We start from the raw sequence: 13761 nt of genomic DNA on the forward strand, positions 1-13761 counted from the left end.
TATACAGTTTGGTCTTTCATCTTCAATCTGCAGTAAACTTTCCAAAACTCAACCAAATTGCTCAATTTTTTTTTAGAATGAAGCTAGAACTGTCAGCTGTTAAATGACAATGCAATAACGAAGATACGAATAACTCTAGTACTTCCACAAATAAACTAGCGCCATATGTTGCAAAAATGCGTCATGACTTTTCCAACAACCTAATATATCCACGGTCGTTGACTTATTTCTAACGCTTCTAAAAAAAGTTACATGTCTTTTATTGAATCTTATGCAGCAATGTAATGTTACAGGATCGTTTAATCGAACACTTTTCCATTTATTCGAGTACAAGTGTCATCACTCACCCGCGCAGCAGCGACGCTCTTCTCCGCCGACACGCCGTCAAGTTCGACGCGCGCCCTCGCCGCCGTCGCGGCGCTCTGCTCCTTGTATGAGACGTCGCCGGCCTGCAGGGCCTTCATCTCGGCGCTGTTTGCCGTCGCCTTCTCGGCGCTAAATCCATCCGTGACGACCTAGGAAAAAAAAATGAGTTGATTATTAGATGCAAAAGTAGAAAAAGAAAAAAATAAATTAATTTAAGGTACTGAGTCTCGACGCTTTCCCACGCATGATACCTAAGGATAGGACTCGCAGTCCTTGACCTAGACTACCTGGAGGAAGCCGCACCTCAGTCGCTAGCCTCGTTCGCTGCGCGTCTAACATTATCGCCGATGTTCGCGACGTATCTAATGCTGCGCGATTTGCTCGACAAATCCGAATCAAATCAAATTGCACAATTCTTATCAGATACGTATTTTTAGGCATGTGTTATTTTGCGAACAAACTCGCTGAATGGTTTGAGGGCACGTGCTGATAACGTGCGCGAGATTGACTTTTCAACATTACGAAATTCAGTGTCGTAGTAAAATGGAAAATTATTCTACATTTTATTGTATGTACTTTATTAACATTATGTATTACTTTATTTCATCTTTATTTTATTGTTACATTTTTCTACACAATTCTCGATCTTTTTTAGCCATATCTTTAAAACCTGAGAAAGCTCTCACAAATTAAAAAAAAAGTTTTTTATTGATTTAGAAGTATAGATATATAATTATCAGTTATATAATATTATATAATATATTATCAGTTTCTATTCATAATAGGAATAAAAATGGTATTCACAGACACACAGATACATTTCTATTTATACCAATTATAGTTGGCTACTATTTAATAATTAATCTAATAAAAACTATAAAAATTTAACAATTATTATCATAGAAGTAATGAATATGTGGGAGATATAAATTTAAGATAAAAAAAAGCTCACCTTTGTTTTCGATGCGCTGGTCATTTTCTTCTGTTCAAACTTCATAGTTTCCTGACCGGCAGGTAAGTTTGCTATGTTTGATATATTTATCGGCGGGCTCATGCTGTGATGAAGATTATTCAGCGAGTTCAGAGAACTCAACTGGGACGGAGAACCGCCTGCCAACGTTACAGCGTCGTTGGGCGGCGGCGTGTCCGGATCCGGAAAAGTTACCAGCGGCTCTGTGAGATCGGCCTCTTCCGGTCCGCTGCAAAATCCGCAAAAAGAATTCACAAATTATAGTATTTTTAATTGATAACATATTTTTATTCGTAGAAAATTTAGACAAAATTTAAAAAATTATATGTTTCTTCTTTATTAAAAAATAAAAGATACATATTATATTTTTTCTGCTTTACAAAAATATAATATGTATCTTTTAATTTATTTTATTTTTTTTAGAGAAGCCTTTACACAAAGACTTTTTGTTTTATGTTATAGATTTTTTCATGTAAAATAACATTATCCCTATTCATATCATTTTGTATCAATAATAATAAATTACCTTACAATGACGTCATATCAATAAAAATCATACAATAGTGTATTATAAAAGTAATAGTTCATTCAAAACATTTTAATGTTATTTTATGCAGATTCGTAAATTAAGAAATTTGCGTACATTGTTCTTTATATATCGTTTCGCTGTGATATAATCGCAACAGATATTATCTTATATTCCGAAGTACGTAAAACGACACGTGAGCAATGCGTTAAAAATATCTGACTACCGCAAAAATAGCATGCAAATCGAATTATGCGTACACAAATATTCGCTGTTGACGCGCTTTAAAGCTTTCAGTTGTGAAAGTTTTAGTCACAAAGTCTAAACGTGTGTCTGAAATTTTAGAAATCAGACAAAATGAATCACTGAGCTTTTAGTAACCAGAAGTTGAAGAAATAACTAAAAATTGAGAAATTTCCAAATTTTCACGAAAAAATAAACCCAATGATTCTTTAACTTACTGTTAACAATCTACATAAGTTATGAAATCATTTGAATCTTTTCATTAAATAAAAATTAAGATAAATTCTTAATCAATCAAAAAATCTAATAATCATTAATTAACTTACGTCAGAGTGTTATACTCTTATAATATTTTAAATATATTTGATACTCAACATTTTAAATAACAAAATATTATAAAAATTAAATTAAAAAGCTTTGAAATAATATCTGTTATTTAATCAAAATTAAAGATATGTCTTTATTATGTACCAATAGTGAAGTAGAATTTTTTAACACAATTTTAAAATATAACTGCGTCAAAACAGCAAGGAACATATCGCAACGACATTAAATTCGTCACGCTGGCAAACTTGAAGATACTCTAAAAATACCAATCATTTCTATAAGAAAAGCACGAGAAATGACGCGTCGTTTTTACGAAACACTCGTGTTGCATGCATCTATCAAATCTTCTCACATTCAACATCGTTTTATCACCCCCGAACGCATCGATAATTCAAAGAACAGTCCATAAATTCCAAAATTAAGTTTATCTCTTAAGGACTCTTTCAAAACTTTCAAGAGTTCTATCCTAAGAGATATTAAATTTTGAGAATAAACCAACCTGTCCACGAGATTCTCCATGCTGCTGCGCAGTCGTTGTGAAAAATTGGTCGAGATATTCTTCATTTCCGAGATGCCGCGTTTAAGTTCCGTCAGATCGCTCTTCATAGAGCTCGCCTTCATCTCACTCGATGAGGACGAGGTGAGAATCCTCTGCGAGGACTTGGCCACCCTGCTGCTGCTACTACTGCTGCTAGTACTGGTACTAGTACTGCTACTACTCTGGTGTTGGCTCTGATTTGTCGTCAGCATCTGCCGAGTCAAAAGCCGTTTTCGTTCTATTTAAGATCCACGTAAGATGACTCACTAGTTTCGGTCCTCCCGCCCAAATTCTATCTCTATCTCTTTCTCACTCTTCCGTCTTTCTATTAAATATACCGAATTTGTCATACAGCTAGTTTATTTATTGAGCCTTCAGATTTTATTTTTTAATAGGCCTAATATTTGGATACAACATAATAAAACTTTTTAGAAATAAAAATTATATGACAAATATTTTATATACAGATTGTTCATTTCGTGTTATAGCTATTCTTCCTTTTTTCTAAACTAATTATTATCAATATTATAATAAATATTCTTTCGTCAACTTTGTTCGTGACAAGATTTTTATATAATCTTTTTATTTTACGAATTAAAGATAGAGAAAAAAATATTTTATACAAAGATTTAGGAAAGTACAAGAATCGAACGAACAATTTTCGAGAGAGCGAGTTAAAAAGGTTTAGAAGGAAAAATGTAAGCGCAGCATTCGCAGTAGCACCATAGCAATGATTGCTGGCGATGGGCCAGCAATCATTACGAGGTACGAGATGACTCGGGACGAGCCTCGTACGAAAAAGGGCTAGATAAATTTAGAAAGAGGCAATGTTCTCTCGAAACGACGCGACGAGACAAGGGACCTTGAGACATGGTACCAAGTTTCACCGAGATTGCGCGGGATTAATCTTCAGCAGAAAAATATGCACGTGGGCGGCTGCGCATTGCGTAGTAAATGCTTACAATCGTTCGAGCGATCACTTCTGATTGCTCGATGATCGGAGATGGTCTGACAAGTGGTTTTGCTCGCGAGACGCGCAGCCACTATGATCGCGACATATGTTACACACGTTGTCAGCATAAAAATTCATACACACACAACGCATTTAACGTCAAATGCCTAATCCGTCTTTTGAATCTGATTGAAATCCGATTTGCGTTTGAATTTCATGCAACATAAAAGAATCGATATAAAAATATTCCAATTTATTTCAGTTGTTATTTTTAATCAATGCCCAATTCTCATATTTCTGTTCTCAAAAAATTTGGATCAATATGTCAACATCAAACATTTCATTTCCATAAATAAATCGTTAATATTACACAGCATTGCAATCAACTTTTATTATCTTGAAGGTTTAAAGTATAATTTGTAAATAATTATAATCTTCCACTAAATTTTTAAATTAACAATTAAATATTAATAATCAAGATATTGTGATGCAAAATAGAGAAATAAATGCGGTAAAAATGTGAATGGAAAGCATCGCCAGTCAGACGAGCAGGTCGACTTGCACGAACAGTGCCAGCAATTAATATCTTAGGCGCTTTCAGCAGATCGCTACGGTGATAGAAGCGTGAAAACGGGTGAGTAATTCCAAATTTCAGCATCAACTTTCAGGAAATTCGTCTCAGATGTGGGCGTCGAAGGCGCCGCGACATCTTCATCCAGGCTGACGCAGAAAAGAAGAAACGGGGTGGGAAGACAAATTAAGGCTACGTAATCTTCGCGCATACATCTCAAATTAGTAAAGACGATCTGTGCGAGGAGGAAGGTGACGATCGTGTTTTCCCCGAAGCAGCGAGGTCAAGTAAATACGTGTGTGAAGTTAGCATCTCAAAGTTTAGCATCTCATAAAAATACCGCAGAATTACTTGCATCCAGCATAGTTCTACAGTTCTTGATAGATTTCAACAATAATTCCGTTGTTTTTTTTTCCGTATTTTAATTAAATTTTTATAAATGAGATCCTAACTTCCAAAATCACATAATAGCATTTCACCGTATTTCGAATATACGACCACAGAGAAGACTAAATCTATAAAGTTATATCGTTTAAAGACGTCTTGTCAATAGTTTTGATGATTAAATTAATTAAAAAGAATTTTTTGTTATAAAACATACGTATATATGCGTATAAGTCTGCGCACGTTGATTTGGTGTAACTGACATCTCAGATAAACAAAATTAATTAATTTAAAAAATTTAGAAAGTATTTTTCAACAACTATCTTGATGGAAAACTTGTATTTATAGGTCTAGACATGAGATGCTGGTCGAATATCGACAGTTCTATTTATTCTAACGCATTCTCATATAGTTCCCGGACGGTACAATAATTTCTAAAAAGTTCCGATGATATAATTAATTAAACTTTTAAACAATATTTTGCAAACTGAATTTGAGGGCTAGACGTGAGATGCTATCGATATGACAGTTCATTTTTTTAACGTAGTTCTCATATAATACGCTACATAATTTTCTAAAAAGTTCCATTTTTAAACATATTTGATTAATTTTGAGGGCTAGACGTGAGATCTGGTCGAATACGACAGTTCTATTTCTTTTAACGCAGTTTTCATATAGTTCGGACGCGTACAATATTTTCTAAAAAGTTCCGTTGATATAATTAATTAAAACATTTTTTAAACAATTATTTTGCCTGGAAAACTTGAATTTTGAGGGCTAGACGTGAGATGCTGTCTCTCCCGGTCTCTCCCCGTCTCTCCCCGTCACTCCTGGTCTCTCCCCGTCTCTCCCCGTCTCTCCTGGTCTCTCCCCGTCTCTCCCGGTCTCTCCCCGTCCCTCCCCGTCTCTCCCCGTCACTCCTGGTCTCTCCCCATCTCTCCCGGTCTCTCCCCGTCTCTCCTGGTCTCTCCCCGTCTCTCCCAGTCTCTCCCGGTCTCTCCCCGTCTCTCCCGGTCTCACCCAAAAAATTTGAATTTTGAGGACAAAATAAATGTTTAAAAAATGTTTTAATTATTTATATCACCGGAACTCTTTAGAAAATTAATGTACGCGTCCGTATCTATATGGAAACTGCGTTAAAAGAAATAGAACTGTCGATATTCGACTAGCATTTCACATCCAGCCCTCAAAATTTAAGTTTTTCGGGCAAAATAATTGTTTAAAAAATATTTTAATTAATTATATCACCGGAACTTTTTAAAAAATTATTGTACGCGTCCGGAATTATATGAGAACTGCATTAAAATAAATAGAACTGTCAATATTCGACCAGCATCTCACGTCTAGCCCTCAAAATTCAAGTTTTTCAGGCAAAATAATTGTTTAAAAAATGTTTTAATTAATTATATCAACGGAACTTTTTAGAAAATTAATGTACGCGTCCGGATCTATATGAAAACTGCGTTAAAAGAAATAAAACTGTCGATATTCGACCAGCAATTTCACATCTAGCCCTCAAAATTTAAGTTTTCCAGGCAAAATAATTGTTTAAAAAGTGTTTTAATTAATTATATCAACGGATCTTTTTAGAAAAATATTGTACGCATCCGTATCTATATGAAAACTGCGTTAAAAGAAATAGAACTGTCAATATTCGACCAGCATTTCACGTCTAGCCCTCAAAATTCAAGTTTTCCAGGCAAAATAATTGTTTAAAAAATGTTTTAATTAATTATATCACTGGAACTCTTTAGAAAATTATTGTACGCGTCCGGAATCTATATGAGAACTGCGTTAAAATAAATAGAACTGTCGATATTCGACCAGCATCTTATGTCTAGACACTCTAGACCTATAAATACAAGTTTTCCATCAAGATAGTTGTTGAAAAATACTTTCTAAATTTTTTAAATTAATTAATTTTGTCTATCTAAGATGCCAGTTACACCAAATCCACGTGCGCAGACGTATACGCATATATACGTATGTTTTATAACAAAAAAATTTTTTTTTATTAATTTAATCATCAGAACTATTGATAAGACGTCTCTAAACGATAGAACTCTATAGATTTAGTCTTCTCTGTGGTCGTATATTCGAAATACGGTGAGATGCTATTATGTGATTTTGGAAGTTAGCATCTCATTTATAAAAATTTAATTAAAATACGGAAAAAAAATCAACGGAACTATTGTTGAAACCTATCAAGAACTGTAGAACTATGCTGGATGCAAGTAATTCTGCGGTATTTTTATGAAATGCTAAACTTTGAGATGCTAACTTCACACACGTCAAGTAAATATTGCAGGCACGTCGCGATTCGCTGAATGTCCACAAAGATGCAAAGTGTGCGAAAGTGCGTCAGGTACAGGTCTCCAGATTTCGATTCTATTCTAAAGAGTTACAGTCGCGCGATAAAAAACTCTATTTCCTCGAAGTTAATGCGATCAATTTATTGCGGACAAATTAATTCGGTACAACTAGATTCTGTAATAATTCGGTAATAGGAACAGCGCGAGAATGTGCAAAAGCAGTTCGCTATTTAAATTCAATTCGAAACTTATGATCGTTTTAAACTCTTGTTTCTCTCACTCATTTTTTTCGTTCGTATATAAAAATACCCGTGAGAATCTGAAGTTTACACAAGTGGATTTTAAATTCGTTTCAAAGAGAATCTCCCCGCATCTCTCGCGTCAATTAACAGCAAATACTTGGAAAGTATCGCGAGGGAACGTGTATCGTCTCCAGCAGAAATACGAATGACGGAAATACATGTGACATGCCGGTCCCCATATCTTTCGAAGAATCGCGACATCGCGTCTCGGATGCGGCAACGTCGCGGAGCACGCGCAAATATTTGTAATAGTCAAAGAAAAAGTCTCTTCGCGTGCCGGAGATAATAATCACCTGCGACGACGTGGTGGTGACCTGCGGATGATGAGTGACGTGGTGCGTCCTACCGGTCACCAGATTGTTCTTCTTCTGGAAGTTCTCCATGACGGTATGCATGTCCCCGTTCTCGCCTCCCTCCACCGGGAACTCCGACATCTGTATCACAAAAAAAAAAACGTATTATCATTAAATTAAATCGCAACAAAATCAAAATAATATTTTAAAACTTATTATAATTTAACCGAAGTCAAAGTTGTAATCAAGCCGATGGGAAATTTTATCATAAAATCAAATGGGTCGACTATAAACAATTTTGACTTCGGTTTTTTAAGTCATTATGGCGACAAGAAGATTCTTGATTGTTTACTACAATTTATTGCAATAAAATTATATATGCACACATTATTATCTTATTTGTAACGGAGATGTATTGACGATTGGGCATGCGCGCACGGTTCTAATTGCGCGTTAATTAAGCCGGCGCAGGAATTCACCGACCGCGAGGGCCTAATAATAGGCTTTGGGAAATAATTGGCAGCCCGTGCTTGGCGAGAGGCGAGACAGACTGACTGACTGACGAGTCTCGTGTCGACCGGATCGCGAACGCGAAAGTTACGCGCGCTGCGCTGCGCGCAGAAACGGGGCGAAGTATGCAAAGCCCACGCGCGCACGCTTCGTTAATAAAAAGCTCGATCGAGAAACGGCGCCGCGCGATCGAACCCGGATCTCTCCGGTAAAACACGCCGATTCCTTTCGGGTTTTCTCCAGTCAAGGCGCGTCGATTCCCGGTGCGCGTCCGCGTATACGATAGAATACTAAGCTCGCCGACGGAAATACCATCGGGAACGCTCGAGGCCGCTCGAGGTCGATATAAGTGTTCGATAAAACTCCGTCCGATAGCTGCACTTCGCCATTGTTCAGCCTGCAATGCGATTATGTAACTCGAACGAATGGTTCTAAAAAAAACCAGCGAGAGGATTTCGCAGGAGGATTTTACTACGCAAATAAATGATGGGACGTTTAAAAATGATCCTAAATAAACGCCATATTTCTGATAATTTTTTTATGGTCAGTGCCTGTGTGATTTTGTGTAACTTTCACGTGCCACATAAATTGAAGGCAGTCGATAAAAAAAAAAAAACAAGATAATTGACGTCACAGAAACATTTCGAATTTCGAAAACTAACTGCATTTAAATTTGATAATTCCCAGAGAAAAGTTACACATGCTGTTATTGCATCGTTTATGTGCGGTTACACAATGCTCAGATAATTTTACGATATAAACAATGGTATCGCGTAACTTTCATGTTTCTAGGAAGAAACGATATACGACGATTCGAAGGAAGTAAACTTTGCCCAAGTGTTTCTCACAGCATACACGTCTCGTACACAATCGACCAAATCTTTTTCTCTTAATTTTAATTATCGAGTAAGGGTGATTTTAATTCCTTCTGGTTAACATTACTTCGTGTAACATTGTGTAAATAAGACAAATAATGGTATGCACGAAGATCGCCTCCTTGGTACAATTACGAGCAAACGTATGTGTCAAAATGCATCGGCAGCACACTGTGGCACCGTCAGTTGTTGCGCACCGGGGAGCTCGTTTCACGGTATGAATGCGACTATACAATCGGCACAAGTGCAACTATCGCGAGACGTGCGTGGATGGGCGATATACGTTGCATTCCGTCCATTCTTTCGATAATTCCGTGGGATTTGCATAGGCGTGGGCACGTAGAACTCGAGGCGTGTGATACATGAGACCCAGTTATTCGGCATTTTTCGGAAAACTGATCGAGCCGGTTTAGTCTTGTCGGCATTTTTTGCACAATAAAATCATTTTCTTTACGCAACGAGAACTTGTACAAAAATAACCTTTCAGCCGTCTCTATTTCTATTTAATATTCCCTTCTATTGATATCTGGTACGTCTTTTCAAAATAATATTGCATTAAATTATCTGGCGTATATTTCAGATTTATAAATATTGAAAAGGTTACTAAACTCTCACATGGTATCCATAATGTATGGAAGATTTTTGGAATCAAGTACGAATGCCTAAAAGCAGGTGGCACATCCTTGACTACAAGAACCGTAATTCTTTCGAATAACAAACGGATCGGAACCGGTTGTTCTAGCTAGACTTTCGATTCTACTGTCGAAGTGCCGGGGACTGAATCTCAAATCTAACTTTTGTCACCTTGCAATGCATATTTAATACGTTACGACTAACGCGGTAGGATTACAGATTGATTAAAATGTTAGAAATAAGTAAAAAATTCGACTGGTTTGATGAAGCTTTAGAGCGAGTGTAATTATTTTCTTTGTTTTTTAGCGCGAGTTATTTCCCGAACGTACGATCAAACGCGCACAGAAACCAAACGCCGCGCATTTGTTCCGTGAAATATTTCCACCGCGTGTCTTTGTACACGCGAACGGCCGATTAACGTGCTGTTTCTGAGACAAAGACAGCCGCCATGGTGTACCACGTTGAAGCAAGGACGACTGCTATCGCTTTACTGTCTTCAATATAATGGAAAAGAAAGTTTGACGAAATTTTTCAACTTAATTAAATCCCTTCAATTCAAGTAACTTGAACATTTGAACCTTAAAAATTTAATCAAGTTGAAAAATTTCCTCAAACCAATAACCTTTTCCTTAGTGTAGCGCGACACGCGGTCTACCGATTTTCGTTTCCAAGATCTACGCCATTAGAAACGTAGAAAGAGAAACGTTCGGAATTAAAGAATCTCAAGGGTCGAGGTCCTCTTTGAAATATTCGCGCCGCTATTCGACCTCGTTGAAGAGCTCCGCGACTTTTCCAGCTGTGAGGCTGTGTTTTCCGATCCTCCTGCAGGCACGACACTCTGCAAAAAGACAAGGAAAAGGAGAGAAAGAAAGAGAGAGGTGCGCACCCAGCTGACACTAGGCTGGCGTCCGATTGCCACGTAGCCCACGCGTCTTCACGGCGGTGAGAGATCGAGGAGAGGTCCGTCCCGAGGACGAGCCGCCGCCGCCGCCGCCGTCGACCGCGTTACAACGAGCGAGAAGAGTCGAGGTCGCGCGGACGGATAGTACGTCGAGTTTCGGCGTGCCGGCGACGACGGCACGACTGGCACGAGGAGCAACGACACCAACCCCACGATCGAGCATCGCGCGCGCCGGTCGCGCTTGCACTGAGAGGAGCGACGGTACGTCGCGCGTACGACAGCGACACACGCGCCGGTCACGTGGAACCGCGTCACGTGACGCACGTGACGCCGCCGCCGCGAACTTACAAACCGCGCGAGCACGTGACCGCCGGCGAGTTAAAGGGACTGCGCGAGAGTACGGAGATTTAAATGGGAACCGTGGCGACCGTTTCGCCGTGACACCGCCCTCGCCGGTCGTCCGCATCGAGACGCCACCAAGTTAAACGATTAAGGTCTATTTCTACGTAGATTAACTTTAATCTTGGATTAACTTATTCTTTATCTCTTTCTAATTTTTGGAACTAGAATGAGACAACAAGTAAATTAAACAGAGAAAAGTTAATCTACAGTTAGAAACAGGCCTATAAGTCGAAAATGGATTTAACAGATCTCGATTGAGTAGAGCGATAAAATTTGATAGATCTCAATTAGATAGAAACGATGAAATAGGTTGATTACATTGAAGTGGGGTTAAACAGGTTGTAGTAAAACTTCGTTGCAAATTAACGTTAACTCAGAAAGGGATAAGTGAAAAGAATATAGATTGAAGTATAACTAATAAAATACAGATAAACGATTAGCTTTTTTCATTGAACTCTAAGATAAGATTATTTAGAATTAGAGTGGTTAGAGATTAATACAAGAGGAAATGCATCAGACCAATAAGGTTTTATGCGCGCGTTTAAAGAAATCAAAACGAAAACTGATGACCTCAAGAGGATTAAGAAAACGTTCTAATTAACGATTCCGGGAAGTCCTTGTGTGTTCCGCAAAAATAATAGATTTTTCGATCTCGATTAGGAGCATAACCCCAGTGCGACAAGTGGGACAATGATAAACGGACTCGATTCCCCGAACGATGACAGTAAAGAGACGACGCTTTTTGTCAGCGCCGTCTCTCGTTGCGACGTTACGTAAGAAGCTCGTCTCTCCGGTCGAAAGTGTATCTGTCAAAGTGCTTTGCAGCGAGCACTTGTGATGGAAAGTTTACGAGAGAGCGATCTGAGAGAATCATCAAGGGAAACTGTTGCTTCATTCACTTTTCCACGCCGTCTTTCATTGATCGAAAGAAACGCGGGTCCGCGTACGTCAATTAAAATCATCATTCCATCATCCCACCTTATTCCACGAAATAGATAAAAGTCGTTGCAATTATTGGATACTTTTTAATAAGCATGTACGTGACACCCCTTGAATAATTTAACAATTAAAAGGAATGCCGAGACCTCATCTCTTTAGTTCGGGGCAAGGCATAAAGCACCGGTTGAAAAATTCAGGTCAGATACTCCGAAATGTCGAGAGTACAAACAACTCATCGTGGAATCTTTAGTGCCATGCATTAGTCAAAATTATTCGAGACTGAAAAATTTTACAGTTTAGAAACTCAAAAATTCTTATCTCTAAGTCACAGGAGTAACCATCGAAAGTCGCTTAAAGAGAGTATCCTTGCGGAAACCGTTTAGCTCAACCGTCATAAATCATCAGCATCGACCGTGAAAGGAAGAAGCTTGGCACTGTCTACGAGAAAAGAGGGACACAAAGAGTGGAATGCAGTCCGGCGAGGTGCGTGAGGAAACTCGCAGTCGCGGAATTTCGGCGAAAGTATACCGGGTGTCCTCGGTATGCTGGAGACCCTATTTCGCTCCGACACACGCGCGACGTTCGCGTAGTCACGTAAAATTAACATTCACTTTTGATCTACTAATATTAATCCATTTAAATTTAATTTAAAAAAGTGCTTTGTCAGCATTTTCACGAATATTTGTATCGATATCACATCATTTTAATTTCTTATCGATACTATCTAATCTTATCAATATTTAAGTAATGTAAATATAATTTTCGATAAGTTATTGTTAATATTTTCAATTAACACAATTTCGTGAATATATTACGATAAAAAATATGTCATAACAGACCTCTCGAAGTTTCATTTCATGTTTGGATCGAGAAGATTTTCGATTTCGATCCCGGAATGTCAAGAGTCCCTTCTCGAGTTCCAGGTCGCGACGATTCTGACGTTGCTGAACTCGTTGAAATAAATGCACAAGTGTGTGAGAGAAAGAGAGAAAAAGAGAGTCTCGAACGGGTTAGCAAACGTGGATATATTTCGCGCCTCTCGTCGCGTCGCGTCGCGTCGCGTTTCGGCGGCGGCAGCCACGCGTTCTTCGGCGCCGTTTGATTTACGACGGCCATAAATAGCATTCGCGAGTGGCTTTTTCCTGTGCCCGGCAGCAATAACAATTTAGAACGGGCCGCTTTGCTGTGATATTGCTCGCGCTCCTGCTGGAGATCAGTCGTCTCATTAGCCAAACATTATCAACCGATCGTCAGTACTCGACGAGTGACTGTATATACAAAGAAGTCCAAAAAGTTCCATCAGAGGCAATGTTTTTGTAAAGATGTCAAAAGAATTATAAAAAGGTAAATTTTACTATGTACATTCACTTACAAATTTATAATACATTCACAGAATTGTATTGATTATAAGCGTTAGCAAAATAATTTAATATAAAATATTGCTCGAAAGAAAACAGAGTCTCTCAAAAAATTTCTCCTTTATCTCGTCTGTATTTTGAAATATGTAAAAATAAATTAAAGGGAAAATTCAAATAGCATATTATAATTCAATTTGATGATATCTAGTGTCGTTTTAACGGTGTATTGAAGTTCTTCTTCGGATTCTTCCGACTATCAAGACTGATAATAAAATAAATTTCCGACAACGAAGGAAAACACGTGACAATGAATACATAGCGTGAAATATCACAGCGAGAATCGATTTCTTCGTATATAT

General features: G+C 38.0%; 1 protein-coding gene across 8 annotated transcripts in view; it reads right to left on the reverse strand.

Annotated features, from left to right (window-relative positions):
- LOC105839687 (NAD(+) hydrolase sarm1) overlaps positions 1–13761 on the reverse strand; it is a 103138-nt gene that overhangs the window by 13613 nt on the left and 75764 nt on the right. For 7 of the 8 annotated variants that reach the window (XR_003625986.1, XM_028191437.2, XM_028191438.2 and 4 more), the window contains 4 exons: positions 7785–7925; positions 2932–3182; positions 1319–1565; positions 348–515 (listed from right to left, as the gene is read on the reverse strand). Coding sequence is in view for 7 of the 8 variants with exons in the window: in XM_028191437.2 (XP_028047238.1) it covers positions 348–515; positions 1319–1565; positions 2932–3182; positions 7785–7925 (807 nt within the window). In the remaining variant the exon portion in view is untranslated. Of the gene's footprint in view, positions 1–347; positions 516–1318; positions 1566–2931; positions 3183–7784; positions 7926–10688; positions 10925–13761 lie in introns of those variants that run through there. The other variant, XM_012686172.3, reaches the window with a different exon arrangement.

This window comes from Monomorium pharaonis, chromosome 11, assembly GCF_013373865.1.
Source record: "Monomorium pharaonis isolate MP-MQ-018 chromosome 11, ASM1337386v2, whole genome shotgun sequence".
In the NCBI taxonomy this organism is placed as follows: domain Eukaryota; kingdom Metazoa; phylum Arthropoda; class Insecta; order Hymenoptera; family Formicidae; genus Monomorium; species Monomorium pharaonis.